Source organism: Myodes glareolus, chromosome 11, assembly GCF_982192425.1.
Source record: "Myodes glareolus chromosome 11, mMyoGla1.1, whole genome shotgun sequence".
NCBI lineage: Eukaryota > Metazoa > Chordata > Mammalia > Rodentia > Cricetidae > Myodes > Myodes glareolus.
The window spans coordinates 40750294-40769706 of record NC_142036.1 but is presented as its reverse complement, the minus strand read 5'-3'; the positions used below and the strand labels follow the sequence as shown (position 1 = coordinate 40769706).

Below are 19413 nucleotides of genomic sequence, written 5' to 3'. Positions count from 1 at the left end.
TGTCCCTGAGACAAGTGTCCTGGAACTCCCTCTGTTTATAGACCAGGATGGCCTCAAACTCAGAGATCCACCTGCCTCTGCCTCACAAGTGCTGAGATTAAAGGCATGTGCCACCACTGCCCAGTGGGAAATAATTTTTATTTATTATTATTGTGTATATGTATATGGTATGGGACTCAGTGATGTGGGACTTAGTACATGTGTGCAGGTCAGAGGGCAACTCTGTGGACTCACCACCAGCTGGCAAAGGTATTTTCTCAGTTGGGTTCCCTCCTCTCAGATAACTCTAGCCTGTGTCAAGCTGACATAAAATTAGCCAGCACACCCATCTCTGTGTGTAAATACATTTATTTGTGTGTAAAATTGAGGTCCTACCAAATATACCATTTTTGTACTTTGTTTTTTAAAGCAAAAAACTGTTGTTCAATCCCCAGCATCCGCTGAAAAGTTGGCACACACCTGTAATCCCAGCACGGGGAAGTGGAGACAGGAGACTCCCTGGGGCTTGCTAGCCAGTCAGTCTACTCAAATTGGCAAGTTCCAGTTCATCCAGAATGACTGACAGGACACCTAGTGCTGACCTCTGGCGACAGAGATGCCCATGTGCATGCACAGACGTGATCACACACACACACACCCAAAGGCCATGGTAACTCAGCACCATTTAACAATTACAGATAAATTAAAACAAATCCTAACTATTGCACCAGGAAGTTGGCCACCACTGCACAGCGAAGTTCTGGATGATTTTTAACATGGCAAAAAAAAAAATTAAAACTATATTGTCATGGAGCAGTGGTGGTGCATGCCTTTAAATCCAGCACTCAGGAGGTGGAGGCAGGGGGATCTCTGAGCTCAAGGCCACTCTGGTATACAGAGTGAGTTCCAGGACAGCCAGGGCTACACAGAGTAGCCCTGTCTTAAAACCACACTCCCCCCAAAAACCTGTTTATTGTCAAATTAGTTATAGATTTTCAGGAGGTCTCTATGGATACACACCCCCCTCTCTAGCCCTACTCAGCCTCCTCCAATGGTGACATCTTATACAGCTACAACATAATGTTGAAACCAAGAAACATTGGCACAACCCACAGTTTACTCAGATCCTATGGGTCACACATGAGCTGTAATTACACTATGCATAAGCACCACAATCAAGAAACCCAACACTATTACAGGGCTTCCTGTGTTATTACTTCTCTCTCTCTCTCTCTCTCTCTCTCTCTCTCTCTCTCTCTCTCATTCACACACACACACACACACACACACACACACACACACACACAGCGCCATCTCCAACTCTTGGTAAGCACTATCAGTTCTTTACCTCTAGAAATATATTATTTCTAAATTATGACATAAATGTGCAGTATGTACATTTTTGAGAATTTTATGCATGTGAATCTCTAAGTATGTGCATAATCACACATCTATGGGTGTATTGTGCACATGTGCAGGAACCTGTGAAGACCGGAAGATAACCCCGGGCATCATCCACAGGAATGCAATCACTTCCTTAGAGACATGGTTGGTGAATGGCCTGGAGCTGCCCAGCTACACTCGGCTGGCAGCAAGCCTCAGGCGTCCTGCCTCTTCCTCCTAGGCACCAGGATTACAGGCACACGCTGTAATAGCATGGTCCTGGGATCAAACTCAGGCCCTCACCCTTGCAACTGTGGTGACTGAGTCACCTTTCTGACCCAAGGGTGCTTCCTCAGGCTCACCTGAGCTTTGCATGTTTCAGTGTCCACTTGCAGAGTACTGTTCTATGGCAGGGAGGTAGCACAGTTTAATATCTGGTGATTATGGGAGAGGTGGGTATTTTCCAGGTTTCAGTTACTATTAATAATCTTCATAAATAAATCTTCATAAATGTAACATGAGGGGGCCTGCTCGTTTGGGGGTTTCTGTCCTGCCAGGTCCCCCAGCTGTTTAGTCCCAGAGAAAATTATACAGAGGACTCCGTAAGTTATAAAGCTGATTGGCCCTTTAGGTCAGGCTTCTTACTGGCTAACTCTCACATCTTGATTAACCCATTTTTCTAATCTATGTTAGCCATGTGGCTCAGTACCTTTTTCAGTGGGGCAGCTCACATCCTGCTGCTCTGGTGATCTGGGCAGGAGTGGAAGGAATCAACTTCCTCCCCGCCCCCCAGAATTCTCCTGCTCTCCTGGCATCATTTCCACTTCCTGTCTGGTTTTCCCACCTACACCTCCTGCCTGGCCAATCAGTGTTTATTTAAAACATGATTGACAGAATACAGATAATTCTCCCGCACATAAACATTCATGTACAGTTCCGATGTGATATTCTTTCTCTAAAGGACCAAACTCAGTCACTGAGTCAAGTAAATCCATTTTAACTTTTCCAAACTATTTTCAAGAGTGTATAGGTACAGCAAGGGGCATGATAATGTGTGCTGTAATCTCAGCACCAATGAGGAGCATCTGGGATTAAGCGTCCCATGCTCTACCATATTTGGTCTGAGGCAGAGGTAAGAGCCAGTGGCTGGCCACTTTCCTTTTCTGATCTTCAGGTTGAATCCCAATATCTGTATCTGGGCTTTATTATTCATGCTATAATTGCCACCCAATATTTGGGATATGAATTCACAAAAAAAGCTGTTTGCCTGTGATTTTAGAGCCACTGGCACATGCCAGAGCTACATATGGCCAGAGTCGCTGCCCTACTGGCTAGCTTTTTCTTTTTTCTCTCCTGGTGGGCTCTCCCTGAATCCCCTTCTCGGGCTGCTGCCAAACTAGGCAGCTGCCTTGAAATCCAGTCAGACTTTTACTGTTCTGTGCAGCAGCAGTCAGTCTCACATCTTCATCAATAGTGCTGGTTGATTTATTTAGACAATTGGGAATTCTTAAAGGGAGAAATAAGTTAAAAGAGAGTTTTTTACCCACATTAAAAAATGGTAAAAATCATTACAATGGAGGGTTTGGGTCCCTGTATGATAATATGCTAGACAGTTTGAAAATGGAACAATTAAATGAGAGGATATCTAATTTATTTATTTATTTATTGGTTTTTATTTCTTTTTTTTTTTTTAGATTTATATGTATACAGTTTTCTCTCTGTCTGTATGCTTGCTGGCCAGAAGAGGGCACCAGATCTCATTACAGATGGCTGTGAGCCACCATGTGATTGCTGGGAATTGAACTCAGGACCTCTGGAAGAGCAATTCAGTGCTCTTAACCTCTGAGCCATCTCTCCAGCCCGAGGATATCTAATTTAAATGAGAGTTATGTAATGTCAATTGTAAATATTATCGGTATTATCATTTTTGTTTTATCACTAAAAAAGTTGGTTAATCTGAGTACTAAGATACAAGCCTTAGAAAAACTTAATAAAATAGATCACATAGATATTCAAATCCAGACAGAGGAATTTCATAGGGAAGCAATTTCAGCATTGCATTATAAGAATAGAGAGGAATAGCCTAAGGTTTTCAGACAACCAACCTTAGTATATCCAGTAACCTTACAGGAATGGCTAAAAGGCAGACGCTCTGTTACAGCTAACTGGTTTCCTGTGCCAATGCTAGACTTAAGGAGATTCAAGGAAGCAATAGTCTCATATGGCATGCATTCACTCTTAGTGAAACAAATGTTAAACTCGTGGTCAGTTTGTAATAGAATTATCCCTAAAGACTGGTTAGATTTAACTAAAGGTATTTTAGAGCCTGGTCCACAATTTCAATGGAGTATGTGGTTCGGAGAAGAAGCTAAGATTATTGAACAACAGAGTAAAGCTAGAGGTATGAAAATCTCCCAAGATCAAATTCTTGAAGAAGGAAATTATGTGACTATAGAAAGGCCATATGTATATGATGACCACACCCTGGATTTATGCCACACAGAAGTTTTGAATCCTTGGGACAGAACTGGAGAAATAGGAATGAAAACTGATTCATTATACATGGCCCAAAGGACACCTTTACGGATTTCTTATAAAGATTGACTTCAGCAGTAAATAGAATGATACCAAATTCAGAAGCTAGACAAATAATAATTGAATCTCTGGTTTTTGAAAATGCTAATTCTCAATGCAAAAGGATCATTAGGCCATTAATGGCAAGGTCAGCACCTTGATACAATTAATATTGAATCTCATGACCATGATGATAAATGGATAGGAGAGGTGATTTCCAGCAGTTTGAAGAAAAATAGAAATGCCAACTGTTTCAATCATGGCAAACAAGGTCACCTTAAAAGGGACTGTAAACAGGGTATTCCTAGAAACAATGTTTTTTCTAAGAATAATCTATTTAGAACACCCCTCCTTTCTGGATTATTCAGGTGTGGCAAAGGCAGGCATTGGACTAATGAATATAGGTCAGCAAGGGATATTCAAGGTAATCCTTTGCCATCGGGAAAGTCCATGAGGGCCTTTTGCAGGCCTCTATGCCAAATTAGTTCAGGCATTTCCTGCCATAGTAGAGGAAACCCCTTCTCAGAGGAATTAAAGAAACTAATGCCAGCTGGGTGGTGGTGATGCAGGCCTTTAATATAGCAACTGGGAGACAGAAGCAGGTGGATCTCTGTGAATTTGAGGCCAGCCTGGTCTACAGGAGCTAGTTCTAGGACAGCTATGACTACCACACAGAAAAACCTTAACTCAAAAAACAAAGCAAAGAGAACCTAATGCCTATTGTAAGAAACCATACTGCTCTAGATAATAGAACAGCTATAGAAGAGAGAACAAAAAATTCAGCGGAAACCATAAATTGAATACTTTGGCAAACTTCCATAAATGAGCAAAGACCAAAATTAAAAATACAAATAAATGACATTGTCAGTGAAGATATGGTAGACACAGATGCAGTTGTAACAACAATTTCATCAGAATCTTGGCATCCAAATTGGCCTTTTCAGGATGTAAATGTTCAGTTTTTAGGAACTGGAACTTTATCTCAGGCAAAGTAGAGTGTGAGATGTGTTGAATGTATAGGGCCAGAAGGACAGAGAGGAATATTAAAACCATATGTGGCTAACATAGCATTGAATTTGTGAGTCCATGATTTGTTATAACAATGGAATACTCAGATTAATATTCCCCTAATTTTAGAAACAGATCATAAATTAACATTTATTTCTGGAAAAATATTACAAGATATTATATAAATAGTCACTGACCACTCAGGTTGTACAAGAACAGGGCACAATAGCTTCTGATATTTCAAAGATACCAACAGCCCTACCTTAAATGGTTGACAGACAAACCTGTAAGAGTTAATTTAAGCAATGGCCTTCAACATCAGAGAAACTGCAGACTTTAGAACAGCTGGTGCAGAAGTAAATAAATGCTCAGCATATTGAAGAATCATCCAGCCCTTGGAATTCTCCTGTATTTGCTGATAAAAAGAAATCTGGAAAAATGAAGAATGCTAACAGATCTAAGAGCTGCTAATAAGGTGATTCAGCCAATGGGCTCTCTACAGTCTGGAATGCCTCTCCCTTCTCTATTGCCTAACAGATGGCCTCTTATAGTTATTAATATTAAAGATTGTTTCTTCGGTGTACCGTTGCAAGAAAAAGACAGAGAAAAATTTGCCTTCACAGTGCCTATTTATAATAATTCTCAGCCTGCTAAGAGATATCAATGGAAGATTCTCCCACAAGGGAATGTTAAATAGCCCCACCCTGTGCCATTATTTTGTAAGTAAGCCACTGGAAATAATACATAAGTAATTTCCTCAATCTATAGTTTATCATTACATGAATGACATTTTACTGTCTGATTCACTTTAGGATGTTTGAAGAAACAAAGAAAATTTCACCTTGACAGGGATTACAAATTGCTCCTGAAAAAAAAATACTAACAGGAGATTTTATTAATTATTTAATCTATAAAATAAATTCACAGAAAATTAGACCTCAAAAGGTGCAAATTAGGAGAGATCGATTGCAGACTCTTAATGACTTCCAAAGATTTCTAGGAGACATTTCCCATCTATGGAGCACTATTGGAATAAAACATGGTGAACTGATTAATTTAAATGAAACCTTAGATGGTGACAAGGGCTTAAATAGTCCCAGAGAATTATCAGCTAAAGCTGAGAGAGAATTGGCTTTGATTGAAGAAAAATTAGAGAAAGCACACATGGATTGTATGGATCTGAATCTTAACTGTATTCTTGTCATACTACCCTCCAAACTATAGAAATATAGAGGGAATATATTGTCTTAGAATGCATCCTTTTACCACCTAAACTGAGTAAAAAAAATAAAAACTTATGTAGAAAAGGTCTCTGAGTTAATTTTAAAAGGAAAATTGAGATTTTGTCAATTAACACAAATAGACCCAGCAGAAATTATAGTACCTTTTAATAATAATGAAGTTGAAAAATTATGGGAAGAAAGTGAACCCTGGCACAGAGGTTGTAGTAATTTTTGGTAGAGATTAACAACTATCCAAAAAGCAAGAGAAATGAACTTATAAAGAGAGCTAATTGGATCCTCCGTTGCATTGTACTTGGCACATCAATAATTGGAGCCCCTACATTCTATACTGATGCAATTAAATTGGGAAAGGCAGGCTACAAATCAGAAGATTTAAGCAAAGTGGAACAAAACTCTTATGATTCTGTTCAAAAGTCAGAATTATATGCTATTCTCATGGTACTAAGGAATTTTAAAGAACATCTCAATATAGTAACCAACTCACAATATGCCAAAAGAGTTGTTTTACATATTGAAACTGCTGAGTTTACACCAGACGATACCTTTCTTTACATGATTTTGACTTTGAGTCTCTATCAGTTTTCTGCTGTGAACCATGAGCCTAATAATGGCCTTTGAAGTCTCCAAAAGGAGGGTGGAGCCCCACAAGGATGATTCCTGACTAAGCTGAAAAACATAACCTAAAGATCAGCTTTGGGCTATAAACTGCTCAGAACAATTTCGAGGTGGCTAGCTGAGATGATCCAGCCTAACAGACTACTCTAGCCAGAGACAAACCCTGCGCTTTCCCATTATGCAGAGACTGGACAACAAATGAAACAGTCTCCTCTCCCAGGACTTGACAATTAACCCAATTTTTTCTTTTCAGGATCCCTTAAAAATGCCATCACCCCCAGACAACAGGAAGTAAGTTTAAGAACACAGCACCCGCATTCCCAAGAGGTGGGGTGGGTGAGTTTTGGTCTTTCATTGGGTTATAGATATTTGTCATTGTTTAGGGGGATTGGTTACAAGTTGTGTAAAAAGCTAAACAAAGGAAATTCAATTCAAGGTTCTTGTTTTGAAAAGAAAAATGGGGGATATGGTAGGACAAAAGGGTAGGTAGATTCAACTCTGAAAAGAAAAAAGGGAGGCTATAGATATGATAAGATAAAAAGGGGGGAATTATTGACTCTACTTTTAAAAAGCAACTACTAGGTTTAAATGTTTTACAATGGATTAGATACAAATCTGAGATTAATTTTGCTAAAACATGTTGTACATATACATGACTACTCTTGTTCAAGGTATTGTATCTATACAACTCATTTAACAATGTGATGCTAATTTCTAGTCCTTGAAGATTATTACCAACTGTTTAGGATAATGAGGAAATGCAGGTTAGTAGTTAATCACCTATTATTATAATTGGATTTGTAGTCACATTAGGTATGTTTTCAAGGTCAAACAGAGACATATTTCAAATAGACAGGCCATCTTCAAACACTTCACACAATATGACATTTAAGATATTTTAATAACATAGGCTCTTTTTATGACAATGAGACATGTCTTCTCCTGGCAGCACCAATCTACTTCAGAGAAGATAATGGGTATCGAAGAAACTCCATTTCTTTTGTTTACTTTCTTTGTGGCAAAAGTAAGCCACTGGGAAAGAAAATGCCCCTGCCTCAACTACTGACAGTATGCTGTTCTAATTGGAGAGGCAGGACGCAAAAGAAAGTGACTGTCAAACATTGTCAAAACAAGGAGGGACAGCCCTTCAGAATATCCTGCGTCACAGAAAAGTCTGTCAGATATGCTTGGCCTGTAGGCCGAAGATGGATGCCCCAATGTTGCAGAGGAACTTTGGGACACTGTCCAGGCAGCCAGCTGTTTCTGTCATTTCTCACATTTTTTGGAAGTTGCTTGCTCATACTTCTTGTTTACTCAGTTAATATTATTTCCTTCTTGGGTCTCCGAGGAGGTTAAAGAGTATATAGCTATAGTTATAGCTTTCCTTGTTTACCAGACACAGAAAGCAAGTTATGATAGAAAGTAAATTAGGTACAAGACTTTGGACTCATAAAATAGGATAGATATGGAATATTTTCTCTGAATTTGTCAAATGCAAATGGACTAGACATTGTTGATGTATTTATTGCCTGCATATTATATATAGTTATTGTACTTATTGTATATAAGTTTTTCTTATATTAGTTTAGCCTTATTTTTTATTTTAGACAAAAAAAGGAGAAATAATGTGGTATATTATTTGTGTTTTAATGAATAAGGCTTGCCTGAAGATGAGAGAGCAAAGCCCACACAACAGTGATCCCAGCACTTGGGGTCACATGCCTTTAATCCCAGCACTAGGAAAGTGGAGACAGGAACATTATGACTGGGCAGAGAGAGGAATATAAGGGGGGATAGATAGGAACTTGGTAGTGTGTGGAGTGTGGGGTGTGGAGTCTTCAGGATTTGTGGAGACAGAATCTTGCTCACTTTTGGTCTGAAGTAGAGGTAAGAGTCAGTGGCTGGCTGCTTTGCTTTTATGATCTTCAGGTTGAACCCCAATATCTGTCTCTGTGTCAAGTGCTTTATCCACTAATGCTTCCTGGTTCCATTATTAAAACACAATATTCTATTGAATATACAATAATGTTCTAAACTAACCTCTTAATTTGTATTTTGTGTGTGGGTAATGTAGAGTATGGGGCATGCACATGCCACAATACGCATGTGGACATCAGATGGTCACTTTATGGAATCTGCTCTCTCCTCCCGCTTTTGTGTGTTCCAGTGACCAAACTCGGGTCATCAGGCTTGTTTGGCAAGTGTCTTTGCCAGTTTTGTTTCTTTTCGTGTTATAAGTGAAAGTGGAAAGATTATTGTGAATTATTGTGATCTTTCTGATTATTTGTTTGAGATAAATTCCAGGGCTGAGGAAGTCTCTCGTTTGATAAAGCGCTTGCCTTGCAAGCATTAGGCCTTGCAAGCTGGCTCTCCAGAACTCATGAAAGCTAGGCACCAGAGTGCAGCTATGTAATCTCGGAGCTGAGGAGGGGGCAGGTAGTAAGGATGATCCGGTGAATACTTGGAGCTCATTGATCAAGTAACCAGATCAATGAGACATCCAGTCTCAAAAATAAGGTTGTGAGCGACCAAGGGAGATCCCCATTGTCAGCCTCTGGCTGACACACACACACACACACACACACACACACACACGTAAAAGTAAGGAAAGTTTGTAAACATGGCCATGAGAATCAGAGAGAAGGAATGGACCTTGGAAAGTCTTTCAAAATGGTCCTGTTGAAACGTGTGTCTAATGCTCTCTGAAAAGCGTGTGAAAATAGAGGCAAAGGTTCCCCACAGCATTGTGACCCTTGTGTCAGTGAAGCAGTTTATGTCTTTAACATAGAAATGTAGCTCACAAATTCACTAGAAAAAGATAAATACCTACTATCAGGAACTTTGGGATGAAGATGACAGAAAACTCCATTCAGATCAGACATGGAGCCTAGAGTTGTATGGTATGGGCAAGTCACTGGGACAGATGTGTAGATATGTCTCAGTTAAAGAACACTGGCTGTTCTTTCAGAAGACTGGGGTTGATTCCCAGCATGGCAGCTCACAACCATCAAGGGCATCAGGTGCCCATATGCCCTTTCTTAAATTGAGAAATGCTACACATCCACCACTGTGACCCACTGTGCTCTACAAACATACACACAGACAAGACACCACCTCCCAATAGTAATACACTAAACACTGAGCCTTCAGCAAACGAACTTTTGAGGAACACACTTGCATATGGTTGGATATGCAAGCTATCACAATGAGCAAAATGCGGGGTGATAAATGTGGAAAACCACGAGCATCACTGGCAAGCAAGAAAATGCACATTAAAACGATGCAGAAGTATCTTTTTTATGTCTACTTTCTACAAAGATGTTTGGTAATAATATCATGTGTTGACAAGCATGTAAAACGTTGCTAGAGCAGCACACACTCATTTGACCAGTGCGGAGACTTGATTTATTTGGGAAGGTAAATATTCATACAACTTGTGATGTTCCAAATATAGTAATGTGAACATATGCACAAGAGTATTTAGAGGCTGGATTTATTTATCCCTTTCCCACAGGCTGGAAACAACCAAGATGTCTCAAGAAAAATGAGTAGCTAGATTTTTGCACAGTCACACTGTATAATACTATGCAGCAGGGCAAGAAAGAATGAGTTTTAGTAATGTTATACTGAATGAAGCAGAAAAGCGGTAAAAATTACATTATGCTTTTACACATCCTGACATAAGTTCTGAGTTTGTTTTCAGATACATCAAATACAAGCAAATTAAACAATATGCTATTTAGGGATTATAAGTACTTACTCTTTTTAATGTATGCATTAATAATTTGTTGCGGGTTTTTTTGGCAAATGACAGTCTAATTCTTGTACTATATTTGCATGATTTTGATACTGACATAATCTCTTTGTAAAAAAAATTTGTCTGTTGTAAGGAAAGTCGTAAAAGCTTGGAAGATTCACCTTTGAGAAGTTTATCTTAAGAGATTCTAATTACAGACTTTGGGCTCAGACAATGACCCTGGATTTTAAGCACAGCCTTACCTTTTCCCTAACTGCTTAAACTGAGATTCTCTTTCTCAATGTGTAGAACTGAGGGTAAGAGAACCCACCTCACTGAGTAGCCGTAAGTCATCTTACACACAGCACTCGATACCTAGCAAGCTTGTGTTCAACGGAGCCCTTACTACATTGTATGTACTCCGGAGGTTACCATTTTTGGTGTCCTATTAGCTCTTAGTGACTGCTTCCTAGGCCGGTGATATACAAAGGCAAACAACAACAAAAGCGCTAGGAATAGATACGATAGCTTAATGGTGGGGCGCTTATCTAGCACCTCTTAGTTCCTAAATTCAATTCCTTGCACCAAGGGGGAAAAGAAAGTTAATGTTGGTGGGGAATGGAAGCTATCTGAAAGAGGCACACCACACCACGCCTTCTGACAGCACTTTTCTGGGCGTTCGGAGCCCAACAACAGGAGGAAACCCAGACGCCGGGCCAGGAAAGAGGAAGGCTACTCCTCCTGGTCGCAGGGCGGGATCACCGCTCGCTATTCCCATAGCAACCGGACTGGCTTGCGCCTGTACCGCAGTCCCGATCAGCGCGCAGACTCCCAAGAGGCCGCTTCCAGCCGTCACTTCCCGGCGGCTCGCTGTAGCAGTTTGTGATTGGTCCAAGCAGCTAGTGGGCGGGCTTACGGAGATTAAACTCAAGCACGCCTCCCTGAACGGAAGTCGATCTCTCTCGCCCTGGAAGTGAAACGCTGTAGTTTGGCAGTCGAGGTTTCGGCAGGTTGGGGGATTGTGGTGAACATGCCGGGTGCCGCGGCGAAGGGCTCGGAGTTGTCCGGGAGGATAGAGGGCTTCGTGGAGACTCTGAAGCGAGGCGGTGGGCAGCGCAGCTCGGAGGACATGGCTCGGGAGACCCTGGGGCTGCTGCGCCGGCTCATCACGGACCACCGCTGGAGCAACGCGGGTGCGGCAGACCCAGCCTCCCTCTGCTCTGCCTCTTTCCCCTTCTGAAGCTGAGACTCTCCCGGTCTCCCGGTTCGCCTGCCCCGCTCATCCTGTCCCTCTTGCTTTGCAGGGGAACTGATGCAGTTGATCCGCAGAGAAGGCAAGAGGATGACGGCCGCGCAGCCCTCCGAGACCACCGTGGGTAACATGGTGAGGAGAGTTCTCAAGATCATCCGGGAGGAGTATGGCAGGTCAGGTTCAGGCCGGGGTGGGGTCTGGGTGGGATCTAGGGCTTTTTATTTTTTTAAAAACACCATGCCCTCTGGAGCTTCTGTTGGGGCTGCTCCGGTTGCCCCCCCCCATAACCCTTCCCCACACCCACACCTTTGGGTCTTGTTGCCTCCTTAGGCTGCACGGGCGCACTGACGAGAGCGATCAGCAGGAGTCCCTGCACAAACTCTTGACATCCGGTGGCCTGAGCGAAGATTTCAGCTTCCATTATGCCCCACTAAAGTCCAACATCATTGAGGCCATTAATGAGCTGCTAGTGGAGCTGGGTAAGAGATCACCAAGAGGACAAGATAAGTCGCAGGTAGATAAGGAAACAAGCCCCCAGAAATAGTCCATTGACAGAGTCGGGCAAGATTACCAGTCCTCTGGTTTCCAGAGTTTGTTCTTCATCTGGTAGGAATGGATGGGAAACACCAGAACCATAGTAACTCCATCTTTCAGGACAGGCTCACTCTTTAAAAGTTGATTGTGATGGAGATTTCTATTAGGGCAGGTCATTTTTAATTTTAAAGCAAATGAACTTGCTGGGGATGTAGGTCAGTGGAAGAGTATCATACATGAAGCCCTTGGTTTAATTCCCAGCGTTTCAAAAACAGAAGGTGAAGTCCTCAGTAAACTTCACCCTGTCTTTACAAAAAAAAAAAAATCTTATTATTGTGTTTATGTGCTTCAATGGGAAGGGAGCGCATGGGTGCCATGGCTCATGTGGAGGTCAGAGGACAACTCTGTAGTTCTCTCCACCCATCTTTATGTGGAGTCTAGGGATGGAACTCAGGTTTCCAGGGTTGACCAGCAAGCACATTTACCCACTGAGCCATCTTACCCACCCCTCCGTGAATTTACACACACACCCCACCTCCATCCTTACTTGCAGATTGTTGTTATAGTCAATTCTTCAAAGATTAATAAACTAGGGGCTGGAAAGATGGCTCATGTAGAATCCCCAGGTTCAATTCCCAGCATCCACACAGTGGCTAACAGCCACCTGTAACTCCTGTTCCAGAGGCTCTAATGCCCTGTTTTGATCTCTGCAAGGACAGCACACACAAGGCAAACAGACATACATACAGGCAGAACATTCATGCAATAAAAATAACTAAAGATAAAAAATTGTTAAAGGAGGATTTACAAATAAAATAAATTAAGTAGTATCTGTGCCCCAAACTTCCACTCTGAGGCTCCTCTGTTTTCTTTTGCCCCCACCCCCCTAATGGAGGTGCTGTGGCCACCTTTTGGAAGAAGAGTTCTGTTAAGGGCAGATCTGTTTACTCTCCAGGTAGCACTTTAGGATTTCCCAGATGGCCGTTTCTGGCCTTACCTTATCTAGAGCAGCTGCAGGGAGCTGGTGTAGACAGCAAGGTGTGCGGATGAGTAGGAGCGCTGCTGGGAGACAGGGCAGGCTGAGGAGTGGAGGTAGAAGACCCTGCAGGAGTACGGATTCTGAAAGGTTGGGATGCTCCAGTTTGAGCCTGTGAACTCTGGTGACCAGGTCTGCCGGGTGGGCAGTAGATAAGAAGGGCAGGCGCCCTTTCTGAAATTACCATGCCTATCTGGGATGAAGCAGGGCCGTTTCCATCCCTTTGCAAACTGTTCTTGCAGAAGGCACAACGGAGAACATTGCGGCCCAGGCTCTGGAGCACATCCACTCCAATGAGGTGATCATGACCATCGGCTTTTCCAGAACAGTGGAGGCCTTCCTTAAAGAGGCAGCCCGGAAGAGGAAGTTCCATGTCATCGTTGCAGAGTGTTCTCCTTTCTGTCAGGTAAGAGGGGTTACTGGAGTTGCTTAGAAAAGTTGAAGAGGAGCGGGCGGTTGTGACGCATTTCTTTAATCCCAGCACTTGGGAAGCAGAGTCAGGTGGATCTCTGTGAGTTTGAAGCCACTCTGATCTATAAGAGCTAGTTCCAGAACAGGCTCCAAAGCCACAAAGAAACCTTGTCTTGAAAAACCAAAAAAGAAAAGAAAAGAAAAGAAAAGAAAAGAAAGAGTGAAGAGGAGCCAGGCGGTATAGTGCACTCGGTAGGCAGAAGCAGGCAGATCTCTGAGTTTGAGGGCAGCCTGGTCTACAGGAGGAGTTTCAGGACAAGCTCCAAAGCTACAGAGAAACCCTGTCTCAAACCCGACTCCCCCCCCCCCAAAAAAAAGAAAGAAGAAAAAAAGAAAGGTAAAGAGGGAATAAAGAATAAAGGAGGGGTGGGGTGAGTCTGAGCCAACTGTGAATTGATTAACATAATCTCAATTCATGAAGAAAGTAAATCATAGCTGGGCAGTGGTGGCGCATGCCATTAATCCCAGTACTCGGGAGACAGAGGCATCTATGTGAGTTCAAGGTCAGCCTGGTCTACAGAACAAGTTCCAGGACAGCCAGAGCTACACAGAGAGACCCTGTCTCAAAAAACAAATACAGAAAAAGAAAGTAAATCATTCCAGGTTCAGTGTTGCACACCTTTATCCTAGCCCTCAGGAGGCAGAAGCAAATGGATCTCTGTGAGTTTAAGGACAGCCTGGTCTACAGAGTGAGTTCTTCCAGGACAGCCAGGGCTACATAAAGACCCTGTCTCAAAAGAAAAAAAAAAAAGAAGAAAGAAAAAGTAAATCAGTTGTAGTAGCAAGGTCTTTAGTCCCAGCACTGGGGAGACAGAGGCAGGTGACTGTCTGTGACTGTGAGGCCAACTTAGTCTGGTCTAATTAATGAATTCTAGGCCAGCCAAGAGCTACATAGTGAGAGCCTGTCTCTAAACAAATAAAAACCACCAAAAACCAAGGGATTATTAAGGATTTTCAAGTTGCTATAGATATTTTTAAGTATTAGTTTAAGAAAACCTAGTGTTGCTGAGTCTCCTAAGAGTCAGTAGGGCATTTATGACCTTGGGGATGGCTGGTGTTTGATTTGATCTCACTCAATCCTTAAGTTAATAGGTCTCAAGAAAGAAATGCACAAGGATGTCCAGTGTTGTAAAACAAGTCGGGGGCCCTCTTGCCAGCTTGGTTGTGTAAGCAGTTGTGTTTCCAGTTTTGCAGCTGTTCTGTTTATTAGCGTCCCTATGGCTTACCAGGCTGTGCACACCACAGATAGATCACAGAGTCTTCCAGTTCCGGTTACATTTGAGAGCTCTCCTCACTAACTACTCTCTCCTAGTATCAGCCTCTCCCTCCTGTTTCAGGGTCATGAAATGGCCATCAATTTGTCCAAAGAAAACATCGAGACAACTGTCATGACCGATGCTGCCATTTTTGCAGTTATGTCAAGAGTCAACAAGGTGGGCGGCACTGGAGTCACTGAGATGAATTCAGGAAGTTCTGCTTCATAGAGTACTGATTTCTTCTTCTTGTCTTGTGAGGTCCACGCGAGAGGAGGTTTCTAGCACTGCTTGAAAGTGTGCACTTAGGTGCTTATTACTGTCAGCTGGACTTGTTCGCTCTCACCCACGTCACTGGTCCTCGATTAGAATAGCCTCTAAGTATGGCTAAGGCTTTGAGAAGAATGGAGTAGAACTGAGCTATGAGTGTTAGCTGGGGGGCTTCGCTGTGGGTTCCCGCTTAGGCTCAAAGAGTGTGGCAAGGGTGGGTGGGAAATGACCAGGCTCTTGGTTTCTGGGAGGTGCTCCAAAGATTTCCAAGAAAGATGGGGAAAGAACCGTAGGTGTTACAGCTTCCCATCCCATGCCATGTTTGGCAAAACTAGAACTTGGTAGTCTTGGCTTGAGCCTAGGAGGCTGCTTTCCCTCTGCGGCCTGTGAGCCCTCCAGATGCTAAGGTGGAGGCCTGAATGCAGCCAAAGGGCCTGTTAGGACTCTCCTTCAGCGTGGCTCATGTTTCCTCTCCTCCCAAAGGTGATCATTGGTACAAAGACTATCCTGGCAAACGGTTCCCTCAGGGCTGTGGCGGGAACTCACACTCTGGCACTGGCAGCAAAACACCACTCCACCCCACTCATCGTGTGCGCGCCCATGTTCAAGCTCTCTCCACAGGTACGCCGTTTGTCTCTAGCTGGTCATCAACCTATCATAACCTATTGCCAATAATGTTAGGATAACACGGGACAGAGAAAGGCCCTTATGTCCAGTTACCACTCACTACATTCTGTTGCCTCCAAACACTTCTGAAAATGCCAGGTACGTTGAAACTAGGATCATAGAATCCATTCAGCACCGTCCTCTGCAGCCTGAATATCAGCAGTAGTTAAATGAAGAGTCATTTGATAGTGACAGAAACTGTTTGCTTGGGAGCAACCTACTTAGAGGTCAGCATGAAAACATACCACAGTTTAATTTACCATTTATTTAGATTTACATTTTTAAAATTTCTAAGTGTATGAGGTTTTTGCATGCATGTATTTCTGCGCACCACATGCATGTCTATTCCCCGGGGAGATCAGAAAAGGGCCTCGGATTCCCTGGAATGGGAATTAGGATGATTTTGAACTGCGTGTGGGTGCTGGGAATCAAACCCAGGTTCTCTGCAAGAATAATAAGTGCTCTTAACCACTGGGCCATCTCTCCAGACCCCAACTAACCATGTATGTATCGGTAGGTATCTGAGTTAGTTCTATCTTTTAGCTTCTACAAATAGTGCTAAGCAGTTAGATATAAAATTTCTGTGGGCCATGCATTTCTCTACGTCTTGTCTACATTTCTCTGAGTGGAATTGCTGAATCTCTTTTAAAAAAATATTTGTGTAGCTGGGCAATGATGGCGCACTCCTTTAATCCGAGCTCTTGGAAAGCAAATGCAGGTAGATTTCTCTGAGTTTGAGGCCAGCCTGGTCTACAAAGCAAATTCCAGGACAGCCAGGTTATATAGAGAAACCCTGGCTCAAAAAAACAAAACAAACAAAATTTTTATTTTTCCTAGTTCCCCAGGGAAGAAGATTCATTTCACAAGTTTGTGGCTCCTGAAGAAGTCCTTCCTTTCACAGAAGGTATGGGTGTGTGTGTGTGTGTGTGTGTGTGTGTATGAGAGAGAGAGAGAGTGTGTGTGTTTTGGTTGGTTGTGTGGACCATCTTAAGTTGCTGTAAGTAATCATTTTTGATGAACTGGCTGCCTAAAGCAGCAAGATCTGAAATATTCATGCTTGCCAACTCACCTCTAGCCTATATGCCCGTTTGTGGGGAGGGGGCCTGCGTCTCTGACCACTCTGCTCAGTGAGCCCACAGCCTTGTCAGCAGGCCAGCCGGTTGTGTACATCCTGTGAGAGCAGAATACTGCCTGTTGTCCTGGCCCTTCTTGGAAATTGGATAATTTCATCCTTTCATTTAAACAGTTTTTAAAGCTGGATGTGGTGGCACTTAAAATCTCAGCACTTGGGGGCGTGGTGCTGAGGCAGGAGGATCACCACAAATTCAAGACCATCCTAGTCTTATCTATATAGTGAGACCAGGGCCAACAAGAGATACAGGATGAGATACTATGTCAAAAAACTAAGGAAAAGAAAAGAAATGCCTGTCATGTAGTCTCCATCTAATTCCAGGAAATACAGTAAGGAGACGCTGGAGCCCTGTTTCCACAGGCTGTCCTTCCACTGTAGCTGATAGCTGACAGCAAGGAAATGTTGGGTCCCAGCATGCTTTAGGAAGGAAACACGATGAAGATAGGACTATACCTGAGACTAGTGAAGGATTTCAATGAGGGGACATTGCTGGAGTCCTCAATGAATGGACACTATCCTGTGAAGACTTGGGAAGCTTTCCAGGGATGGTACAAGGCATGAGATCCATGTGTGTTTAGCCTGTTGGAGATGACTGGGTTGTTGTCAGCCTGAGAGAGTCGTTCAAATTATAGTTAGTGTGGTTGGTGGAGAAAGACTGGGCCTTTAAGGTTGTAATCTTGAATTTAAAAAAAAAAAATTATATATGGGTGTTTTGCCTGCGTGTATATCTGTGCACTACATGAAGTCTGGTGCCCTCAGAGCCGGAAAAGGACATTGGATCCCTTGGAACTGGAGTTACAAGTGGTTGTGAGCTGCCATGTGGTGGCAGAGATCAACCCCAGGTCCTCTGGAAGAGCAGCTAGTGCCCTTAACCAATGAGCCATTGCTCCAGTCCCAAGTCTGAAATCTATTTCAAGTGCTATGAAAAGTCAGCCGAGAGCTTGGTTTTACTGCTGTTGGAATTTGTTTTGGTTTGAGACAGCAGCCCTGGCTGTGCTCACACTTGCAGTCCACCTGACTCAGCCATTGGAAAATGTTAAACATGAGAATCTGGGGTGGGAGTCGTCTCGCCCAGTTTGATTTTGCCACAGCTTTCTAGCATGCCAGCATTATTGAACTTAGACCTGTGCTACGTAGAGTAGGGGCCTCAGTTTCATCTCTAGCATGTGATTGTCTTGCAGGGGACATTCTGGAGAAGGTCAGCGTTCACTGTCCTGTGTTTGACTACGTGCCCCCTGAGCTCATTACTCTCTTTATCTCCAACATTGGAGGAAACGCACCCTCCTACATCTACCGGCTGATGAGCGAGCTCTACCACCCTGATGACCATATCCTCTGACACCGCCTGTCCTAAGCGGAACCAGCTTAGACCCAGAGAGGAGCTGGAGACACAGCAGTGCTGCTGCAGTGAGGAGTGGAGTCAGCCTGAAAACCTCAGTGTTCCCTGCCTTCCTACTCATCCCCAGTGACGCATGTGTCCAAGACTGTTCTTACCTGAACAGCGGGGCTTACCTGTTGACTCTGGGGCCACTTTGTGACCACGCTGTTTGTTTCAGGAACTCCAACCTTCTGGGTCTGTGGTGTGTTACACATACCATGACTTTGCTGGGTTGCTGTTTGCTCAGAAATGCCTTCCGGACCTTTTCCTAGGCTGTGCCAATAAAAGCTACTGGAAACTCCCGGAGTTCGTTTATTGTCCAGAGTTCTGAATGAACTGAAAGAGCAGTGGCGCAGCCCTTTCTGTGTGAGAGAAGGCTGTGATTAGAGGGGAGCCTCAAACAGAAGTATAAAGAGAAGGGCTCCGTTTCCTTATAGCACACTGGAAAGGGCTCCGACCTTTTAGTAATCTACAGTAATGGCTTCAAGACTTTAGCATCTTGGAGCTTAAAATACACCATCTTGGGACCCACTTCTAGATGGCTGCATCAGAATTTGAGAGGAAGGGAAGCAGTTCAAAGCTTCCCTGTAAGAAGAGGAAGAGGGCTCATTAATCTGGGAGGCAGCTTGGAGCCTACACTTGCAGAATTACTTGAAGAAACATGGGGACTCAAGAACCATTAGCCTAGTGCTGTAACGTCACAGCCATGTTAGGCGTGGCAGGAAGGTAGAGTGCAGTGCTGTGATGTCACAGCCCGTGTTCAGTGTGGCAGGAAGAACAGTGCAGTGCTGTGACATCACAGCCGTGTTCAGCGTGGCAGGAAGGAGACCAGTGCTGTGACGTCACAGCCGTGTTCAGCGTGGCAGGAAGGAGACCAGTGCT

The 19413-nt window shown here is 43.3% G+C and overlaps 1 protein-coding gene across 1 annotated transcript; it reads left to right on the top strand.

Annotated features, from left to right (window-relative positions):
- The first annotated feature begins 11490 nt into the window (after positions 1-11490).
- Positions 11491-18832, top strand: Eif2b2 (eukaryotic translation initiation factor 2B subunit beta). Its single transcript, XM_048449208.3, has 8 exons — positions 11491-11732; positions 11844-11964; positions 12122-12270; positions 13604-13767; positions 15170-15265; positions 15839-15976; positions 16859-16925; positions 18335-18832. Exons 1-8 carry the CDS (start codon positions 11570-11572, stop codon positions 18490-18492), a joined length of 1056 nt encoding a protein of 351 aa, XP_048305165.3. The 5' UTR covers positions 11491-11569; the 3' UTR covers positions 18493-18832.
- Positions 18833-19413: the final 581 nt, after the last annotated feature.